This window comes from Somniosus microcephalus, chromosome 15 (assembly GCF_052327205.1).
Source record: "Somniosus microcephalus isolate GS21.2 chromosome 15, FLI_Smic_1.0, whole genome shotgun sequence".
NCBI lineage: Eukaryota > Metazoa > Chordata > Chondrichthyes > Squaliformes > Somniosidae > Somniosus > Somniosus microcephalus.
In genome coordinates, this window is record NC_141001.1 from 123,023,260 (window position 1) to 123,043,106 (window position 19,847).

General features: G+C 50.8%; 1 protein-coding gene across 6 annotated transcripts in view; it reads left to right on the plus strand.

Moving 5' to 3' along the window:
- LOC147107204 (inositol 1,4,5-triphosphate receptor associated 1-like) overlaps positions 1 to 18,037 on the plus strand; it is a 251,510-nt gene extending 233,473 nt beyond the window's left edge. For 5 of the 6 annotated variants that reach the window (XM_086008381.1, XM_086008387.1, XM_086008382.1 and 2 more), the window contains 5 exons: positions 1,044 to 1,145; positions 3,475 to 3,695; positions 11,886 to 12,008; positions 13,132 to 13,260; positions 17,447 to 18,037. In XM_086008381.1, coding sequence (XP_085864507.1) covers positions 1,044 to 1,145; positions 3,475 to 3,695; positions 11,886 to 12,008; positions 13,132 to 13,260; positions 17,447 to 17,693 — 822 coding nt within the window. In that variant the 3' untranslated portion in view covers positions 17,694 to 18,037. The remainder of the gene's footprint in view (positions 1 to 1,043; positions 1,146 to 3,474; positions 3,696 to 11,885; positions 12,009 to 13,131; positions 13,261 to 17,446) is intronic. The other variant, XM_086008386.1, reaches the window with a different exon arrangement.
- Positions 18,038 to 19,847: the final 1,810 nt, after the last annotated feature.

The window sequence follows — 19,847 nt, forward strand, 5'->3', positions numbered from 1 at the left end:
ACAGGAGGAGGCCATTCGGCCCATCGTGCCTGTGCCGGCTCTTTGAAAGAGCTCTCCAATTAGTCCCACTCCCCCCTGCTCTTTCCCCAGAGGCAATGTTGCCTTCAGGCTGCGCAGCAATCCCGCCGTGTCGCTCAACGGGTTTATAATGGAAAAAGCTGCGCACACGCGGTAATTTGAATGAGCCGCGCATCCCCTTTAAAGGGGCCGCGCACCTAAAAAAAAAATTAGCGGGCACATTGCCCATAACCCTGCAAAACTTTTCGTTTGGTTAAGATTAGAGTAATAATATTGCCGCTTGTATTTTAGGTGCATTATTACTGTGTTTTTAGGGCTCATTGGAGCATCACAGTGCATGAAAAGAAGTGTCGTCCCAGAGCGGCCGCACTTTCCCTGGATCTGTACTCAGTGGTAACGCTGAATGATTCATTGACACAACTTCTTTCCACGCAGCTGTGAATTGTGGTTACTTGATTTCAGGCACTAGGGGGGGATGTAAATATTGTTGATAAAAAATACCGTTGTGATTGCTGCGGTTGGTTTGAGGGATTTGTGGGTCGATGTTGCCGGTCCTTGTTCCGAGATACTTTAGTGCAGAAATGACGCCTATCAGCATTAATGGGAGAACACGAGACACGTTTCTCTGAGATTCCCCTGCCTGCTATTTTAGGGAAGCATTAACCCGTTTAAACTGAAAGGGACTTAACAATAGGCAGGGGTGTGTCGCACAAGTACATTAAGCTGAGCTGCGCTAATAATAATTGTTAGTCCGCAGTCTCGTACCCTGGTAGACACCCTGTGACCTCGGCTGTAATCCATGCTCACAGCCACGAGCAGAGTGATTCATATTAACCGTGGGATAAAAACAATGTGGCTGAAGTTGGGCGTCAGCACGAAACGGGCGATAGCACATCGGGCGTCTGCTTCAAGCTCCGCTAGATGTTCTTTTCAAAAACTGTATCGCCTGTTACTGCCCAAAACAGATTTTGCTGGTGTTGCGGGTTTCGCCATTTTAACGGCCTGTTGTGCTTTGCTCCCCGTAGACCATGCCTCGCAGGAGGGTCAGTGTGGCAGTGGTTCCAAAGTTCATCAACTTTCCCGGGCAGCTTCCGAGCAGCTCCACAGCGCCTGCCATCGCTACCATGGTAGGTCAGCAACTCGTCTTTGGAAGCTGATTATCTGAAGCCTGATAAAAGTCCGAACGATAGGGAGCAAGAGAACTCATGTTAGGGTGCCTTATGACGAGCAATTTAAGAGTTGCATAGAATTAAGTAGACTTTTACAGCACAGAAACAGGCCATTCGGCCCCACTGCTCCGTGCCAGTGTTTCTGCTCCACACGAGCTTCCTCCCACCCCTCTTCATCTCACCGTATCAACATATCCTTCTATTCCTTTCTCCCTCATGTGTTTATCTAGCTTCCCCTTAAATGTATCTATACTAATCGCCTCAACCACTCCCTGTGGTAGCGAGTTCCACATTCTCACCACTCTCTGGGTAAAGACGTTTTTCTTGAATTCCCAATTGGATTTATTAGTGACTCTCTTATATTTATGGCCCCTACTTCTGGTCTCCCCCACAAGTGGAAACATCTTCTCTACCTCTACCCTATCAAACCCTTTCATCATTTTAAAGACCTCTATCAGGTCACCACCTCACCCTTCTTTTTTCAAGAGAAAAGAGCCCCAGCCTGTTCATCCTTTCCTGATAGTTATAATCTCTCGGTTCTGGTATCATTCTTGTAAATCTTTTTTGCACCTTCACCAGTGCCTCTATATCCTTTATATATAATACGGAGACTAGAACTGTTCACAGTACTCCAAGTGTGGTCTGATCAAGGTTCGATAAAAGTTTAATATAAATGCTCTACTTTTCAATTCTATCCCTCTAGAAATGAACCCAAGTGCTTTTTTTTTTTATGGCCTTATTAACCTGCCTCGCTACTTTTAGTGATTTGTGTATCTGTTACCCAGATCCCTCTGCTCCTCGACCCCATTTAGACACTTAGGGGGAAAAATTCAGTTGTTTGCGCCTCCTGTTAGCGCCTTAAGAGGGCGCCAATTGGGGCGCAAAGCAACTAGCACCCGGGCGCGGCAATGTTTGTGCTGCTCGCGAAATTAACTAGACATTTTGCGGCGGTGCTAAACACGACCGCCACGATCTCCTGCGCCGGCAGATCGTGACGTCAGTCGAGTGCGCAACGCCCCGTTAGCGCCCTGGACCAGATATTGAGTGGCGCCCCCTGCCTTACCACCTGCCGCTAGCAACGACAGGTTGAGGGGAGCGTTATGCTGTCAGAAAGGGGCTGGGGGAGCGCTATTTAAAGGCGACCGCTTCCTGCCTTTTTTTCTCGGTGACATTTTTGCACCACGCATTCTGAGAGAGAGAGAGAGAGAGAGACTTCTGGAGAGATTCAACGCTGTGTGAAGGAGTTTTGAGTACTGAGCAGCACTTTGCAGGTTCATTTTGATTGGCCCTTCCTTGCTTCGCCAGCGCTCTGAGGTAGCGCCTCGCTCCTCGGCCTTTGCTCCTTAAGACAGGTGTGAAGCGCCTGATTTAGTGCTCCAATCACCTCCAGGGGGGGCGATAAAAGCCAAGTTTGCCGTCGGAGGCGATAATTAGTGCCAGGCGCTAAACTTTGCGCACGGCCGATAACGGCGCCCCAAATGGGGCAATACCAAATTTTTCCCCCTTAGGGGAGAAATTCACTATCACCCCACCTGGGGTGCTAATTTTTAAAAGTTTGAAAAGTTAGCGCCAGGCTTCAGTCAGGTGTATTCTTGTCGGTTTCATTACTCGGACTAATGTGGGTAGCCCATCTCACAAAAGGAAAATACTGCGGATGCTGGAAATCTGAAATAAAAACAGGAAACGCTGGAAGCGCTGAGCAGGTCAGGCAGCGTCTGCGGGGAGAGAGAGAAACAGAGCTAACGTTTCAGGTCGGTGACCTGAGTTCTGACGAAAGGTCATCGACCTAAACCGTTAACTCTGTTTTGCTCTCCACAGATGCTGCCTGGCCTGCTGAGCGCTTCCAGCATTTCCTGTTTTTGGTACAACGTGTCACCATGTTCTGTGTGTGTGTGTGTGTGTGTGCTGTGTGTGATACAGCCGCTATCCGTTTAGTTTAAGATTAGCTGTCACCCTCTGCTGTGGACGCCTTTGATGTATTATCTCTTTCAATCTTTATTGCTCTGCACTGGAACCCATTCAGCCAAGGACTCACACTCCCCCCGGCACCACCCCCCCACCTCCCCCCGATGTGTTAAACGGCTTTCTGTTACAGCTGGGTGTCTTAATGAAGCATCTTTTAACCTAACAACTCTCGAGGTCAATGTTACATGATTCTATACGTGCCTGTCTCTTACAGGGATTGGCGTTGGGAGGTATAATGTTCGCTATGGAGACGGGCAGCGGGTGTACAAAGTCTCCACGTGCTTAACAAACCATCTTTCCCTTCGTTGTGTTTCCTTTGTAGCCGGAGCCGAATAACAACACCAGCGCCAGCGGTTCCGACACCGTCCCCACCACCAGCAGTCCCAGCACCACCAGTCCCAGCATCACCAGTCCCAGCATCACCAGTCCCAGCATCACCATCAATCCCAGCAGCATCAATCCCAGCAGGATCAATCCCAGCAGCATCAATCCCAGCAGGATCGGTATGCACTCCAGCCCGACACTGGCCCCTCTTGTGGAAAAGTGAGTGCGGCTCGAGTGCGTCGTTGCTTTGATTCACCGCTGAATTCAGTTTCATCCTGGGGTATTTTTTTACTTATTCATTCTCAGTTCTGGTCGCCACACTTTAGGAAGGATGTGAAGGCCCTTGAGAGGGTGCAGAGGAGATTTACCAGAATGGTTCCGGGGATGGGGGATCTTAGTTACAAGGACAGGTTGGAGAAGCTGGATTTGTTTTCATTAGAGCAAAGGAGGTTGAGGGGTGATTTGATCGAGGTGTACAAGATTATGACGGGTTTGGATAGGCTAGACGGGGAAAGGCTGTTCCCACTAGTTGATGGTACAAGGACTAGGGGACACAGATTTAAGGTTTTGGGCAAGAGATACAGGGGGATGTGAGGAAAAACTTTTTTATGCAGCGAGTGGTGAGGACCTGGAACTCGCTGCCGAGGGAAGTGGTGGAAGCGGACACACTCAATGTTTTCCAGGGGAGACTGGATAGGCAGTTGAGGGAAATAAACTCGCAGGGCTACGGGGATAGAGCGGGGGAATGGAACTGACTGGATTGCTCCACAGAGAGCCGGCACGGACTCGATGAGCCGAATGGCCTCCTTCTGTGCCGTTATGACTCTATGGGGGAAAAAATGGGTTGCTTTGTGCCTCCCGTTAGCGCCCAACGGGACGCAAAGCAACTAGCGCCCGGGCGCGGCGCTGCCCACGCCTTCCACGAAATTCAGCGGGAGGTAACTGGTAGCGCCCCGCAGTGCTGCGCCGCCAGCGATGACGTCATCACCGTGCGCAGTGCCCCGCTCACGCCCCGGCCACGATCTTCGGGAGCGCCCCGTGACTTACCGCCGGACGCTATGTCCGACGTGGTCAGGGGGGCGTACCTGTGGCCGGGGAGGCGCAATTTAAAGGCGAGGTGCCGAGCGGCCATTTTTGTTGCTGGCCGCCTGCCAGCACCTGCCTGCGCTCCCGTCCCCGGCCTCCTGACCCGCCCCCCCCACCCCGCGGAGTGCTGGCTGCGCTCCAAGAGCCCGGCATTTCTCTTGAGTGCCGGGCTCTTTTGCCGGCACTCCGATCCCTGGTGGCCCAGCTGGGCCCCGAGTCGCGCTGCGCAAGGTCCCTCCCCTTTAAGAAGGGGAGGAAGGCCTGCAATACCGCGGCGCGACATGCCGCGATATTCCCTCGCAGCGCCCCAAGAGGGATGCGGGGCGCTTCCAGTAGTGCCCCGCTTCCCTCTTGGGGTGCAACCACTGAAGTTCCAGCACGGAGGCGCTAATTGGCGACGTTAGCGGCCCATCAATTTTTAGCCCTATGGCTCTATGTGAGCGTCGCTGGCAAGGCCAACATTTATTGCCCACCCCCTAATTGCCCTTGAGAAGGTGGTGGTGAGTCGCCACCTTGAACCGCTGGTAGAGGATTTGATACAAACTGAGTGATTTACTGGGTCACTTCAGAGGGCAGTTAAGAGTCAACCGTGTTGGTGTGGGACTGGAGGGAATTAGAGGGGATTTGAGGGGAAATAACCTCACCCAGAGGGTGGTGGGGGTCTGGAACTCACTGCCTGAAAGGGTGGTAGAGGCAGAAACCCTCATATTTAAACCATCATATTTTAAAAGTTCTTGGATGTGCGCTTGAAGTGCCGTAACGTAACCTACAGGGCTACGGACCAAGAGCTGGACAGTGGGATTAGGCTGGAGAGCTCTTTGTCGGCCGGCGCGGACATGAATTGCCTCCTTCTGTGCCATAAATTTCTTTGATTCTATGAGTCACATATAGGCCCAGACCGGGTAAGGACGGCAGGTTTCCTTCCCTAAATGACATTACTGAACCAGTTGGGTTTTTACAACAATCCGACAGCTTCATGGTCACTGTTAGTAATCCCGATTATTATTTCCGGATATTTTTGAAAACTGAATTGAAATTCTCAAACTGTCCCGGTGGGATTTAAGCCCACGTTACCTAACATAAGAAATAGGAGCAGGAGTAGGCCATACGGCCCCTCGGGCCTGCTCCGCCATTCAATAGGATCATGGCTGATCCGAATCTAGACTCACGTCCACTTCCCTGCCCTCTCCCCGTAACCCCTAATTCCCTTATCAGCTAGGAAACTGTCTATCTCCGTTTTAAATTTATTTAATGTTGCAGCTTCCACAGCTCTCTGGGGTAGCAAATTCCATAGATTTACTACCCTCTGAGTGAAGAAGTTTCTCCTCATCTCAGTTTTGAAAGGGCGGCCCTTTATTCTAAGATTATGCCCCTTAGTTCTAGTCTCACCCATCAGTGGAAACATCCTCCCCGCATCCACCCGATCAAGCCCCCTCACAATCTTATATGTTTCGATAAGATCGCCTCTCATTCTTCTGAATTCCAATGAGTAGAGGCCCAACCTACTCAACCTTTCCTCATAAGTCAACCCCCTCATCCCTGGAATCAACCGAGTGAACCTTCTCTGAACTGCCTCGAGAGCAAGTATATCTTTTCTTAAATATGGAAACCAAAACTGCACACAGTATTCCAGGTGTGGCCTCACCAGTACCCTGTATAACTGTAGCAAGACTTCCCTGTTTTTATACTCCATCCCCCTCGCAATAAAAGCCAAGATTCCATTGGCCTTCCTGATCACCTGCTGCACCTGCATACTAACTTTTTGTGTTTCATGCACCAGGACCCCCAGATCCCTTTGTACTGTAGCACTTTGCAGTTTCTCTCCATTTAGATAATAACTTGCTCTTTGATTTTTTCTGCCAAAGTGCATAACCTCACACTTTCCAATATTATATTCCATCTGCCAAATCTCTGCCCACTCACTTAGCCTGTCTATGTCCTTTTGCAGGTTTTTTATGTCCTCCTCACTCACTGCTTTCCCTCCCATCTTTGTATCGTCGGCAAACTTGGATACACTGCACTCGGTCCCTTCCTCCAAATTGTTAATATAGATTGTAAAGAGTTGGGGTCCCAGCACTGACCCCTGCGGAACACCACTAGTCACTGATTGCCAGCCCGAGAACGAACCATTTATCCCAACTCTTTGTTTTCTGTTAGATAGCCCATCTCCGGATTACTAGTCCAAGCCTCTGGGTTCTTGGCCCAGTAACAGAACCACTACACCGCCGTGTCCCTATCAAGGGTCAGAATTACAGCCCAGGTGCTGGAGCCCACCCCACCCCCCAGACCCTGGCATTCCACCCCTCGAGATTTGCCACTTAGCTTTGTCTCTAGGGGAGGACTCTGTTCCCACCACGGTTGCCAATGCTGGGTGTATTCCTGCAGGTTTTCTCACATAGCCTCATGCCTCCGACCGCCCCGCCTGTTCAAACAGCCTTTTCCTCCCATCTCCAATATTTTTATAACTTTTTCTTTTTATTCGTTCATGGGATCTGGGCGTCGCTGGCAAGGCCCAGCATTTATTGCCCATCCCTAATTGCCCCTTGAGAAGGTGGTGGTGAGCCGCCTTCTTGAACCGCTGCAGTCCGTGTGGTGAAGGTGCTCCCACAGTGCTGTTAGGGAGGGAGCTCCAGGATTTTGACCCAGCGACGATGAAGGATCGGAGATATTTACAAGTCAGGATGGTGTGTGACTTGGAGGGGAACTTGGAGGTGGTGGTGTTCCCATGCGCCTACTGCCCTTGTCCTTCTAGGTGGAAGAGGTCGCGGGTTTGGGAGGTGCTGCCGAAGAAGCCTTGGTGAGTTGCTGCAGTAATCTTGTAGATGGTACACACTGCAGCCACGGTACGCTTAATAAATGAAAGTGTTAATGATAATGAGCAAAACAACCTATACTGGAGTCCTGGAGATTAATCTTTAATTCCCAGAGATTCCAGGGCATTCCGGGAGGATTGGGGACCCCAGCTCCCCGTACTCCCAGCAGGGATCCGCATTTACTGGGAGCGAGGGTTGGAGAAACAGGGCTAAGATGCTGTATCCTTCTTCTTCTTCTTAAGCAGTCCCTCAGAACCGAGGATGACTTGCTTCCACATTAAAAATGAGTTCTCAGGTGACTGATGAGTCCAATGCAGGGCCTACAGTCTCTGTCACAGGTGGGGCAGACGGTGGTTGAAGGGGCGGGTGGGTGGGGTGCTTGGGTTGACGTGCACTCCTTGCACTGCCTGCGCTTGGCTTCCGCTTGCTCCCGGCGATGAGACTCGAGGTGTTCGGCGCCTTCCCGGATGCTCCTCCTCCGCTTTGTGCGGTCTTGGGCCAGGGATTCCCAGGTATCGATGGGGATGTTACACTTTTTCAAGGAGGCGTTGAGTGTGTCCTTGAAGTGTTTCCTCTGCCCACCTGGGGCTCTCTTGCCGTGCCGGAGCTCCGAGTAGAGCGCTTGTTTTGGGAGTCTCGTATCGGGCATGTGGACAATGTGACCCGTCCATCGGAGCTGATTGAGCGTGGTCAAAGCTTCGATGCTGGGGATGTTGGCCTGAGCAAGAACACTGACGTTGGTGCGCCTATCCTGCCAATGGATTTGCAGGATCTTGCAGAGGCAGCGTTGGTGGTACCTCTCCAGTGCTTTGAGGTGCCTGCTGTACATGGTCCATGTCTCTGAGGCATACAGCAGGGCGGGTATCACTGCTGCTCTGTAGACCATGAGCTTAGTGCCGGGTTTGAGGTCCTGGTCTTCAAACACTCTTTTCCTCAGGTGACTGAAGGCTGCACTGGCACACTGAAGGCGGTGTTGGACTTCGTCGTCGACGTCTGCCCTTGTTGACAGTAGGCTCCCGAGGTATGGAAAGTGGTCCACGTTGTCCAAGGCCTTGTCGTGGATTTTGATAATCGGGGGGCAGTACTGTGTGGTGGGGGCAGGTTGGTAGAGGACCTTTGTCTTACGGATGTTTAGTGTAAAGCCCATGCTCTCGTACGCTTCGGTGAAGGTGTTGACGATGGTTTGGAGTTCGACCTGCGAGTGAGCGCAGACGCAAGCATCGTCTGCATACTGTAATTTGATGACAGAGGATGGGACAACCTTGGATCGGGACTGGAGGCGACGGAGGTTGAACAGTTTCCCGTTTGTTCTGTAAATTAGCTCCACTCCAGTGGGGAGCTTACTGAGGGTGAGATGGAGCATTGCAGCAAGGAAGATCGAGAAGAGCGTTGGTGCGATGACCCCGGTTCGTACGTGAATTGGGTCTGTGGTGGAACCGTTGGTCAGGATCACGGCTTGCATGTCGTCGTGAAGCAGGCGGAGGATAGTGACAAACTTTTGAGGGCAGCTGAATTTGAGGAGGACACTCCATAATCCCTCACTAACAGCTAGTGGACAGGTACAAAAAATAATTTAAAAGGTTAATGGAATGTCGGCCTTTATCTCAAGGGGGGCTGGAATACACAGGGGTGTAGGTTATGTTCCAGCTGTACAAAGCTCTGGTCAGACCCCATCGGGAGTCACTGGGTTCAGTTCCGGGCCCCGCACCTCAGGAAGGATAGACTGGCCTTGGAGGGGGGGGCAGTGCAGATTCACCAGAATGATACCGGGATTTAAAGGGTTAAATTACGAGGACAGCTTGCACAGACTGGGCCTGTATTCCCTCGAGTTTAGAAGATTAAGTGGTGATCTAATCAATGTGTTTAAGATGATCAAAGGAGTTGATAGAGTAGATAGAGAGAAACTATTTCCTCTGGTGGGGGGAGTCCAGAACAAGGGGGCAGAACCTTAAAATTAGAGCCAGGCCGTTCAGGGGTGATGTCAGGAAGCACTTCTTCACACAAAGGGTGGTGGAAATCTGGAACTCTCCCCCCCAAAAAGCTGTTGAGGCCAGGGGTCAATTGGAAATTGCAAGACTGAGATTGATAGAGTTTAGTTGGTTAAGGACATTGAGGGATGTCGAACCAAGGCGGGTGGATGGAGTTGAGATACAGATCAGCCATGATTTGATTGAATGGTGGAACAGGCTGAATGGCCTCCTCCTGTTCCTATATTCCTATCCTTGCCTCTGATCCACACTGACTGGGAATACAGATCCCCTCTAGAAGTGTGGGATTGTGGATTTATTCCTTATTTGCCGGTTCGTGTTCAGAGGGATTTGAGTGTCCTTGTACACGAAACACAGAAAGTTAGCATGCAGGTACAGCAAGCAATTAGGAAGGCAAATGGTATGTTGACCTTTATTGCAAGGGGGTTGGAGTATAAGAGTGAGGAAGTCTTGCTGCAATTGTACAGGGCCTTGGTGAGACCACACCTGGAGTACTGGGCACAGTTTTGGTCTCTACCTGAGGAAGGATATACTTGCCTTAGAAGCGATTCACTAGATTGATTCCTGGGATGAGAGGGTTGTCCTATGATGAGAGATTGTGTAGAATGGGCCGATACTCTCTGGAGTTTAGAAGAATGAGAGGTGATCTCATTGAAACATACACGATTCTGAAGGGGATTGACAGGGTAGATGCTGAGAGGCTGTTTCCCCTGGCTGGAGTGTCTAGAACTAGGGGTCACAGTCTCAGGATAAGGGGTCGGCCATTTAGGACTGAGACGGGGAAGAATTTCTTCACTCAGAGTGTGGTGAATCTTTGGAACTCTCTGCCCCAGAGGGCTGTGGAGGCTCAGTCGTTGAGTATATTCAAGGCTGAGATCGATAGACTTTTGGACTCTAGGGGAATCGAGGGATATGGAGATCGGGCGGGAAAGTGGACTTGAGGTCGAAGATCAGCCATGATCTTATTGAATGGTGGAGCAGGCTCAAGGGGCCGTGTGGCGGAGCAGTCTCGAGGGGCCGTGTGGCGGAGCAGACTCGAGGGGCCTTGTGGCGGAGCAGGCTCGAGGGGCTGTATGCGGAGCAGGCTCGAGGGGCCGTGTGGCGGAGCAGGTTCGAGGGGCCGTGTGGCGGAGCAGGCTCGAGGGGCCGAGGGGCGGAGCAGGCTCGAGGGGCTGTATGGCGGAGCAGGATCGAGGGGCCGTGTGGTGGAGCAGGCTCGAGGGGCCGAGGGGCGGAGCAGGCTCGAGGGGCCGTATGGCGGAGCAGGCCCGAGGGGCGGAGCAGGCTCGAGGGGCCGAGGGGCGGAGCAGGCCCGAGGGGCGGAGCAGGCTCGAGGGGCCGAGGGGCGGAGCAGGCTCGAGGGGCCGTATGGCGGAGCAGGCCCGAGGGGCGGAGCAGGCTCGAGGGGCGGAGCAGGCTCGAGGGACAGAGCAGGCTCGAGCGGCCGTGTGGCCGACTCCTGCTCCTAATTCTTATGTTCTTATGTAATCTTGTTTGAGTTTTGTGGGCCTGGAGGTTTGGGATTGGGCTGTTCTTAGCGCTATCACCTCATTGGTGGATAAATCCTTCATCAGAACATCGAGATCAGAAATCAGCAACTTACAAAATCTGGAAATTAATGACCGGGGTTCAGAGTCAAAAAGCTTGGAGACCCAGAACATTAAAAAAGTCATTCAGTTGTTTCATAGTTGATCAGAAATATAATGATGCAAAATGACTCCAAGCTGTTGTTTGTTACCCTCTGACAGTTAACGGGTTTGATGCTTTTATTCCTGTAGACTTGCAGTAATTAAAGGAGTGACTGGAATTAGCAACATCCTTACCCCCGCTCTCTCCCATCCACCCCGGAAGGTGTCAGCTGTGGCTCAGTGGGTAGCACTCTCGCCTCTGAGTCCCACTCCAGAGACTCGAGCACATAATCCAGGCTGGCACTCCCAGTGCGGTACTGAGGGAGTGCTGCACTGTCTGAGGAGCCGCCTTTCGGATGAGACGTTAAACTGAAGCCTTGTCTGCCCTCTCAGGTCGACGTAAAAGATCCCACGGCCACTATTTCTAGAAGAGCAGCGGGGAGTTCTCCCCGGTGTCCTGGGGCCAACATTTATCCCTCAACCTCCATCACTAAAAACTGATGATCTGGTCATTATCACATCGCTGTTTGTGGGAGCTTGCTGTGCGCACATTGGCTGCCGTGTTTCCTACATTACGCCAGGGACCACACTTCAAAAGTACTTCATTGGCTGTAAAGCGCTTTACGACGTCCTGAGGTCGAGAAAGGCGCTGGAGAAATGCAAGTTCTTTCTTTCTTTCAAATTGTTTAACTGAGGTAGTTTGACATCTCTGTACCCTGTCAATCAAAGTTGTTTGTTTGTAAATTGGGAGCTGAGCATCTTAACCTCTAACCTACCTAGCAATAACAAACAGTGCCACCCATTCGGGAAGAACAGCACTCAGCAGATTTTGCTGTTTCCTTTCCTCCCTTTATGATTCAGTGAAGCTAAATTCTTTACTTCCTATGTACAAAGCGGGAAACAGAACGGAGATCAGGAGAACGAACGTCCGCGTCCAGGAGATGTCCAGCCGGTCAAGGTCGAGATAACTAGCTCAGAGACAAAAGCCAAGATCGAAGAGGAAGCTTACAATAAAGGGTGAGATTGCCCCTGTGCCTGGAGAGAGTGTGTGTACAGAATGGTGGGATATATATAGGCGATGGGACACAATCCACACTGTGTGAGCGGCCCAAGGCTGAGGCTCCTCACTGCTCAGAATCAGCAAAGACATTACTGGGCTCCCAGATATCACAACAACCTCAGGATCTGGGAATCCTGTTACTCGCTGCCTGTTGGTGAAACTTTAAGAGACATTTCTTGTTCTTCGGCCCAGCTGCTTGTCTTGTTCTCCTGTCAACCATCCCCTCCTTCCCTGCATATTTCCTGTCTCATCTGCTGTGTTTTCCTGTAAATCTCCATAATTGAACTCTAGGAAAGCCTTTCCTGGATCTGTGGAAGTGCTTCGAGAGCTCCCTGTGTAAAGCATTCCCATCCCATTCAGACATCCATTAATGGTCCACTGTCCCTTCTTTCCGTTCCAGAAAGGCTCCCAGTTCGGCAACGCCTCGATTTTAAAATTCTCATCCTTGTGTTCAAATCCCGCCATGGCACTCACCTCCTCCCTATCTCTGTAACCTCCTCCAGCCCTACAACCTCCCGCGCTCTCTGCGCTCCTCCAATTCTGGCCTCTTGCGTATCCCCGATTTCCATCGCTCCACCATTGGCGGTCGTGCCTTCAGCTGCCTGGGCCCTGAGCTCTGAAATTCCCTCCCTAAACCTATCCGCCTCGCTACCTCTCTTTCCTCCTTTAAGACGCTTCTTAAAACCTATCTCTTTGACCAAGCTTTTGGTCACCTGTCCTAATATCTCCTTATGTGGCTCAGTGTCAAATTCTGTTTGATAATCGCTCCTGTGAAGCACCTTGGGACGTTTCACTACGTTAAAGGTGCTATATAAATGCAAGCTGTTGTTGTGTGTTCCTTTGCGAGGTCAGTAGCGTTGATCAATGGGAGGTTGGTGGGGTAAATAACACAGGGGCAAGGGCTGTAGTAAGGATGCAGCAAGAGTCTAGACTTGAGTGGGCACCGCACACAGACTCCACACACAGCAACCAAACCAATTACAGGAAGAACGGACTCTGCATTTTATGGCCAATGAAATGTGGCAAAGCAATCCATTTAAAAGTTGGTCAAAGCTTTACAAACTCTTTTTGCCTCCCAAGTTACCAAGAAGGTTTGAAAGCTCAACTCAGCCAGGAGCAGAAGGAGTTACAGGAGGACCCTGCAAAGGCGGAGGGGCGGAGCGAAGAGGAACGGTCAGAGCCCAGCTTCAAAGAAGAAAGGAAGAACAGGTGGGTTCCTGAACTGGTCGCTCGCACTTAGAGAGAGAGCGTTGCTGCATTAGCTGCAGGGCTGTCCTCCCACTGAAGTATTGTATGGTTCTGTACCCTGTGCTGTGTTTAATGTGTCCCATTACAAATCATGCTTGTTCTGATTTTAAAGATTCAGTGTTCAGCATCCTTAACCAGGGATTTATAAAGGTTTAGCATAACTTCCTTGTTTTGTACTCTATTCCTCTATTATTAAAGCCAAGGATCCCGTGTGCTTTTTCACGGCCTTCTCAACCTGTGCTGCCACCTTCAATGATTTGTGTAGATACACCCCCAGGTCTCTCTGTTCCTGCTACCCCTTTAAAATTGTACCATTTAGTTTATTTTGCCTCTCCTCATTCTTCCTACCGAAATGCATCACTTCACACTTCTCTGTGTTAAATTTCATCTGCCATGTGTCTGCCCATTTCACCAGTCTGTCTGTGTCCTCCTGAAGTCTGTTACTATCCTCCTCACTGTTTACCACATTTCCCAGTTTTGTGTCATCTGCAAACTTTGAAATGATGCCCTGTATAGCCTAGTCCAGGTCATTAATATATATCATTAATGCTGCCAACTGCTGTTCACTGACTCCCTTCAGAGATTGGAACCTGCTGTCCTTACCCAGTCTGGCCTACACGGGTCTCCAGTCCCACGCTTTGTGGTCGACTCTTAATGCCACCTCATGTGGCCCAGCAAACTACTCTGTTGTGAACATAAACTTTAGAATATAGCCCACCGCCATCTTTACTGGGAAACTGCGTTCAGTTCTGGGCCCCGCACCCCAGGATGGATAGACTGGCCTCGGAGGGGGAGCAGCGCAGAGTCACCAGGATGATACCGGGGCTAAAAGGGTTCAATTATGAGGACAGGTTGCACAGACTGGGCTTGTATTCCCTTGAGTTTAGAAGATTAAGCGTTGATCTAATTGAGGTGATTAAAATGTTAAAAGGATTCAATAGGGTCGATAGAGAGAAACTATTTCCTCTGGTGAGAGGAGTCCAGAACAAGGGGGCAGAACCTTAAAATTAGAGCCAGGCCGTTCAGGGGTGATGTCAGGAAGCACTTCTTCACACAAAGGGCAGTGGAAATCTGGAACTCTCTCCCCAAAAAGCTGTTGAGGCTGGGGGTCAATTGGAAATTTCAAAACTGAGATTGAGAGATTTTTGTTGGGTAAGGGTATTAAGGGTTATGGAGCTACGGTGGGTAAGTGAAGTTGAGATACAGATCAGCCGTCATCTAATTGAATGGCGGAACAGGCTCAAGGGGCCGAATGGCCTCCTCCTGTTCCTAAACCGGGGATGAGGAATAAAAACAACGATTCTAAGGAAGGCAGAAGCCCGGGGACTAAATGTAACATTTCCAAATTTGCTGATGATACAAAGCTAGGTGGCAGTGTCAGTTGCGAAGAGGATGTGAAGAGGCTTCAAGGGGATCTCGACAGGCTCAGTGAGTGGGCGAGAACATGGCAGATGGATTATAATGTGGATAAATGTGAAGTTATCCACTTTGGTAGAAAAAACAGAAAGGCAGAGTATTTCCTAAATGGTGAAAGATTGGGGAATGCAGATGCTCAAAGGGACCTGGGTGTCCTTGTACATGAGTCACTGAAAGTGAATGTGCAGGTGCAGCAAGCCATTAGGAAGGCAAATGGTATGCTGGCCTTCATTACAAGAGGAATTGAGTACAGGAGTAAAGAAGTCTTACTCCAATTATATAGGGCTTTGGTGAGACCACACCTGGAGTACTGTGTACAATTTTGGTCTCTTTACCTAAGGAAGGATATACTTGCCATAGAGGGAGTGCAACGAAGGTTCACGAGATTGATTCCTGGGATGGCGGGACTGTCGTATGAGAAGAGATTGAGTAAACTAGGCCTGTATTCTCTTGAATTCAGAAGAATGAGAGTGGATCTCATTGAAGCATACAAAATTATTACAGGGCTTGATAGGATGGATGCTGGGAGAATGTTTCCCTTGGCTGGGGAATCTAGAACCAGGGGCCACAGCCTCAGGATAAAGGGAAGGTCATTCAGGACTGAGATGAGAAAAAATGTCTTTGGAATTCTCTATCCCAGAGGGAAGTGGAGGCTCAGTCATTGGGTATATTCAAAACAGAAGTTGATAGATTTCTGACTAGTAAGGGCATCAAGGGATATGGCGATAGGGCCGGTGAATGGAGTTGAGGCAGAAGATCAGCCATGATCTCATTGAATGGCGGAGCAGGCTCGAAGGGCCAAATGGCCGACTCCTGCTCCTATTTCTTTCTTATGTTCTTATGAGACTATTTCCTCTCAGCCCAGTTGCATTTCGGTCACATTTTATACATCCTTAGCCTGTATAACTATTGGCTTCTGGATGTTGTCTGGCAATCAGTATTTGCTGACAGTCAGTAGCGTTAGTCCGCAGTCCACAGCAGAACGGTAGATGAGTTTTGACTGGAGGCAGCAGTACGGAAGGAACTCTCTGGGTGAAGAGATAACAAAGTTTTCAAGCAAACATCAAAACGCTGATTAATCCCCACTCTGATGATAACAGAACCGCACCAGCTTCATCACTTCCTGTAAACAAAAACCAGCATCTCATTAACTCCCCCCCACCGTTGAACATAAAGTTGCTGAGTTTGCGCTGTTGCTGTCACTGATGGTGCCAGCGAGAGGGGGATGGCCCCCCGCCACCCGCCCGACCGTTTCAGTCCCGCCATCCGCCCGCCCGTTCCTCTCAGTCCCAGACTGGCTCTGCGGGTGCCGGTGGGGGGGGCTGCCAATCAGAGGCTGCGGCCGTTAACCCCGGGGCAGGTGGTGGGGGCGGGGGAAGCTGTCGCACAGAGTCCCTCCACGCCACTCTCCCACCACACGGGCACGGAGCCCTGAGCTCTCGGCTCCATGCTCCCTGCTCTGTGCCCGGTCTGTGGACGCAGGGACACGGCTCGGTATACCCAAGAGAGAAACTCACCTCAGTTCACTCAGAAATTAAGTTAAGAAAAGCCGGTCACTGATTTTGAAGCAATTAATAACAAACAGTGTCTCTCTCTCTGTCTCTCTCTCTCTCTCTCTCTCTCTCTCTGTCTCTCTCTGTCTCTCTCTCTCTCTCTCTCTCTCTCTGTCTCTCTCTCTCTCTCTCTCTCTGTCCCTCTCTCTCACTCTGTCTTTCTCTGTCTCTGTCTCACTCTGTCTCTGTCTCTCTCTTACTCTCTTACTCTCTCTGTCTTTGTCTGTCTCTCTGTCTCTCTCTCTCACACTCTCTCTGTCTATCTCGTTCTCTCTCACTGTCTATCTCTTTCGCTGTCTATCTCTTTCTCTCTCTCACTCTCTCTCTCACTGTCTCTCTCTCTCCGTCTCTTTCTGTCTCTCTCTCTCTGCCCCTCTCTCTCTCTCTGTCTCTGTCTCTTTCTGTCTCTCTGTCTCACTCTGTCACTTTCTCTCTCTCTCACTCCCTTTCTCTCCTTGTCTCTTTCTCTCTCTCACTCCCACTCTCCTTCTCTTTCTCACTCTCTCTGTCTCTCTCTGTCTATCTCTTTCTCTCACTCTATCACTCTCACTCACTCTGTCTCTGTCTCTCACTCTCTCTCACTCTGTCTCTCTGTCTGTCTGTCTCTCTCTGTCTCTCTCTCTCGGTCTCTCTCTCTGACTCTCTCTCTGTCTCTCTATCTCACTCCCTGTCTCTCTCTGTCTCTCTATCTCACTCCCTCTCTCTCTCTGTATCTCACTTCCTCTCTCTCTCTGTCTCTCTCTCTCACTCCCACTCTCTCTCTCTCTCTCTCTCTCTGTCTCTCTCTCTCTCTCTCTCTGTCTCTCTCTCTCTGTCTCTCTCTGCCTCTCTCTGTCTCTCTCTCTCTGTCTCTCTCTGTCTCTTTCTCTCTCTCTCTCTGTATTTCTCTCTCTGTCTCTCTCTCTTTGTCTCTCTCTGTCTCTCTCACTGTCTCTCTCTCTATCTGTCTCTCTCTCTCACTCCCTCTCTCTCTCTGTCTCTCTGTCTCTCTCTCTCTGTCTCTCTCTCTGTCTCTCTCTCTCTGTCTCTCTCTCTCTGCGTCTCTCTCTCTCTCTCTCTCTCTGTCTCTCTCTCTCTCTGTCTCTGTCTCTCTCTCTCTCTGTCTCTCTGTCTCTCTCTCTCTCTCTCTCTGTCTCTCTCTCTCTGTCTCTCTCTTTCTCTTGTTCCCCTTCTCACAGTAAGTTTGAAGAAGTTTCCGAGCTAATCGACAGACTGTGCCCGAAGTGCTTGAAGCGCCGCAGTGCGATCTGGGTTGTGGGGGCTGTGGTCCTGCTGTTTGCTATTCTCATCAGCATCTTCACCTCTCTCCATTACCCGCGTGATGATCTTTCGAACGCACCTGGTGGGAAGAGCAGCTCCTCGTCTGTGCAGAAATACCTCTGGCCGTTCTCAGGGCCACGGCACAAGAACCACGCGCAGGTGTAGCTGAAAGTGCGGGCTCTCCTGAGGGGGGGACGAGAGCGCGAATCATTCCACAAGTCAAACCACCAGGGGGACAGCTATCGCTCGGCTTCCAAAGGTGTGTGAAGACAGGCGTGTACAGAGGGACTGTTCATAACCATCGTTGCATTAACCGCTGATCCACACAGTGAGCGACTGCCAGCTGGGAACAGGATAGCATTAACTGATGTAGCACTCCGAGACAGTCCTGCTGTTTAATGGATTCACCCGAACAGGCGATTCCTGATTTTATTGTTTCTCTGTGTGTTTGAATGTTAATCCAGATACCTGTACAGAAGTCTAAGTAAATATTCATACTTTGGAACATTCTCGCTGCAAACCTTTCTTTATTGTCGGTCTGTGAGCGGAGGAGAGATCAGGGGAGCAGAAACGGGGTTTTTTGTAGCTATGCGTTGTTTTCATTGGACATTCCTCACCTGATCTTCAGTTAAAAAAACAAAATCCATCTTTAATCTTTGAGGCTGAACTACATAAATCAGGAGAGCCACAGAGCTGGTGGTGATCAAACTGCACAGGGCTCTGGTCAGACCCACCTTGAGCACTGTGTCCAGCTCTGGTCAGACCCGCCTTGAGCACTGTGTCCAGTTCTGGTCAGACCCACCTTGAGCACTGTGTCCAGTTCTGGTCAGACCCACCTTGAGCACTGTGTCCAGTTCTGGTCAGACCCACCTTGAGCACTGTGTCCAGTTCTGGTCAGACCCACCTTGAGCACTGTGTCCAGTCTGGTCAGACCCGTCTTGAGCACTGTGTCCAGCTCTGGTCAGACCCGCCTTGAGCACTGTGTCCAGTTCTGGTCAGACCCACCTTGAGCACTGTGTCCAGTCTGGTCAGACCCACCTTGAGCACTGTGTCCAGTTCTGATCAGTCCCACCTTGAGCACTGTGTCCAGTTCCAGTCAGACCCACCTTGAGCACTGTGTCCAGTTCTGGTCAGACCCACCTTGAGCACTGTGTCCAGTTCTGGTCAGACCCACCTTGAGCACTGTGTCCAGTTCTGGTCAGACCCACTTTGAGCACTGTGTCCAGTTCTGGTCAGACCCACCTTGAGCACTGTGTCCAGTTCTGGTCAGTCCCACCTTGAGCACTGTGTCCAGTTCTGGTCAGACCCACCTTGAGCTCTGTGTCCAGTTCTGGTCAGACCCACCTTGAGCACTGTGTCCAGTTCTGGTCAGTCCCACCTTGAGCACTGTGTCCAGTTCTGGTCAGTCCCACCTTGAGCACTGTGTCCAGTTCTGGTCAGTCCCACCTTGAGCACTGTGTCCAGTTCTGGTCAGACCCACCTTGAGCACTGTGTCCAGTTCTGGTCAGACCCACCTTGAGCACTGTGTCCAGTTCTGGTCAGTCCCACCTTGAGCACTGTGTCCAGTTCTGGTCAGACCCACCTTGAGCTCTGTGTCCAGTTCTGGTCAGACCCACCTTGAGCACTGTGTCCAGTTCTGGTCAGACCCACCTTGAGCACTGTGTCCAGTTCTGGTCAGACCCACCTTGAGCACTGTGTCCAGTTTTGGTCAGTCCCACCTTGAGCACTGTGTCCAGTTCTGGTCAGACCCACCTTGAGCTCTGTGTCCAGTTCTGGTCAGACCCACCTTGAGCACTGTGTCCAGTTCTGGTCAGTCCCACCTTGAGCACTGTGTCCAGTTCTGGTCAGTCCCACCTTGAGCACTGTGTCCAGTTCTGGTCAGACCCACCTTGAGCACCGTGTCCAGTTCTGGTCAGACCCACCTTGAGCACTCTGTCCAGTTCTGGTCAGACCCACCTTGAGCACTGTGTCCAGTTCTGGTCAGTCCCACCTTGAGCACTGTGTCCAGTTCTGGTCAGACCCACCTTGAGCACCGTGTCCAGTTCTGGTCAGACCCACCTTGAGTACTGTGTCCAGTTCTGGTCAATCCCACCTTGAGCACCGTGTCCAGTTCTGGTCAGACCCACCTTGAGCACTGTGTCCAGTTCTGGTCAGACCCACCTTGAGCACTGTGTCCAGTTCTGGTCAATCCCACCTTGAGCACTGTGTCCAGTTCTGGTCAGACCCACCTTGAGCACTGTGTCCAGTTCTGGTCAGACCCACCTTGAGCACTGTGTCCAGTTCTGGTCAGACCCACCTTGAGCACTGTGTCCAGTTCTG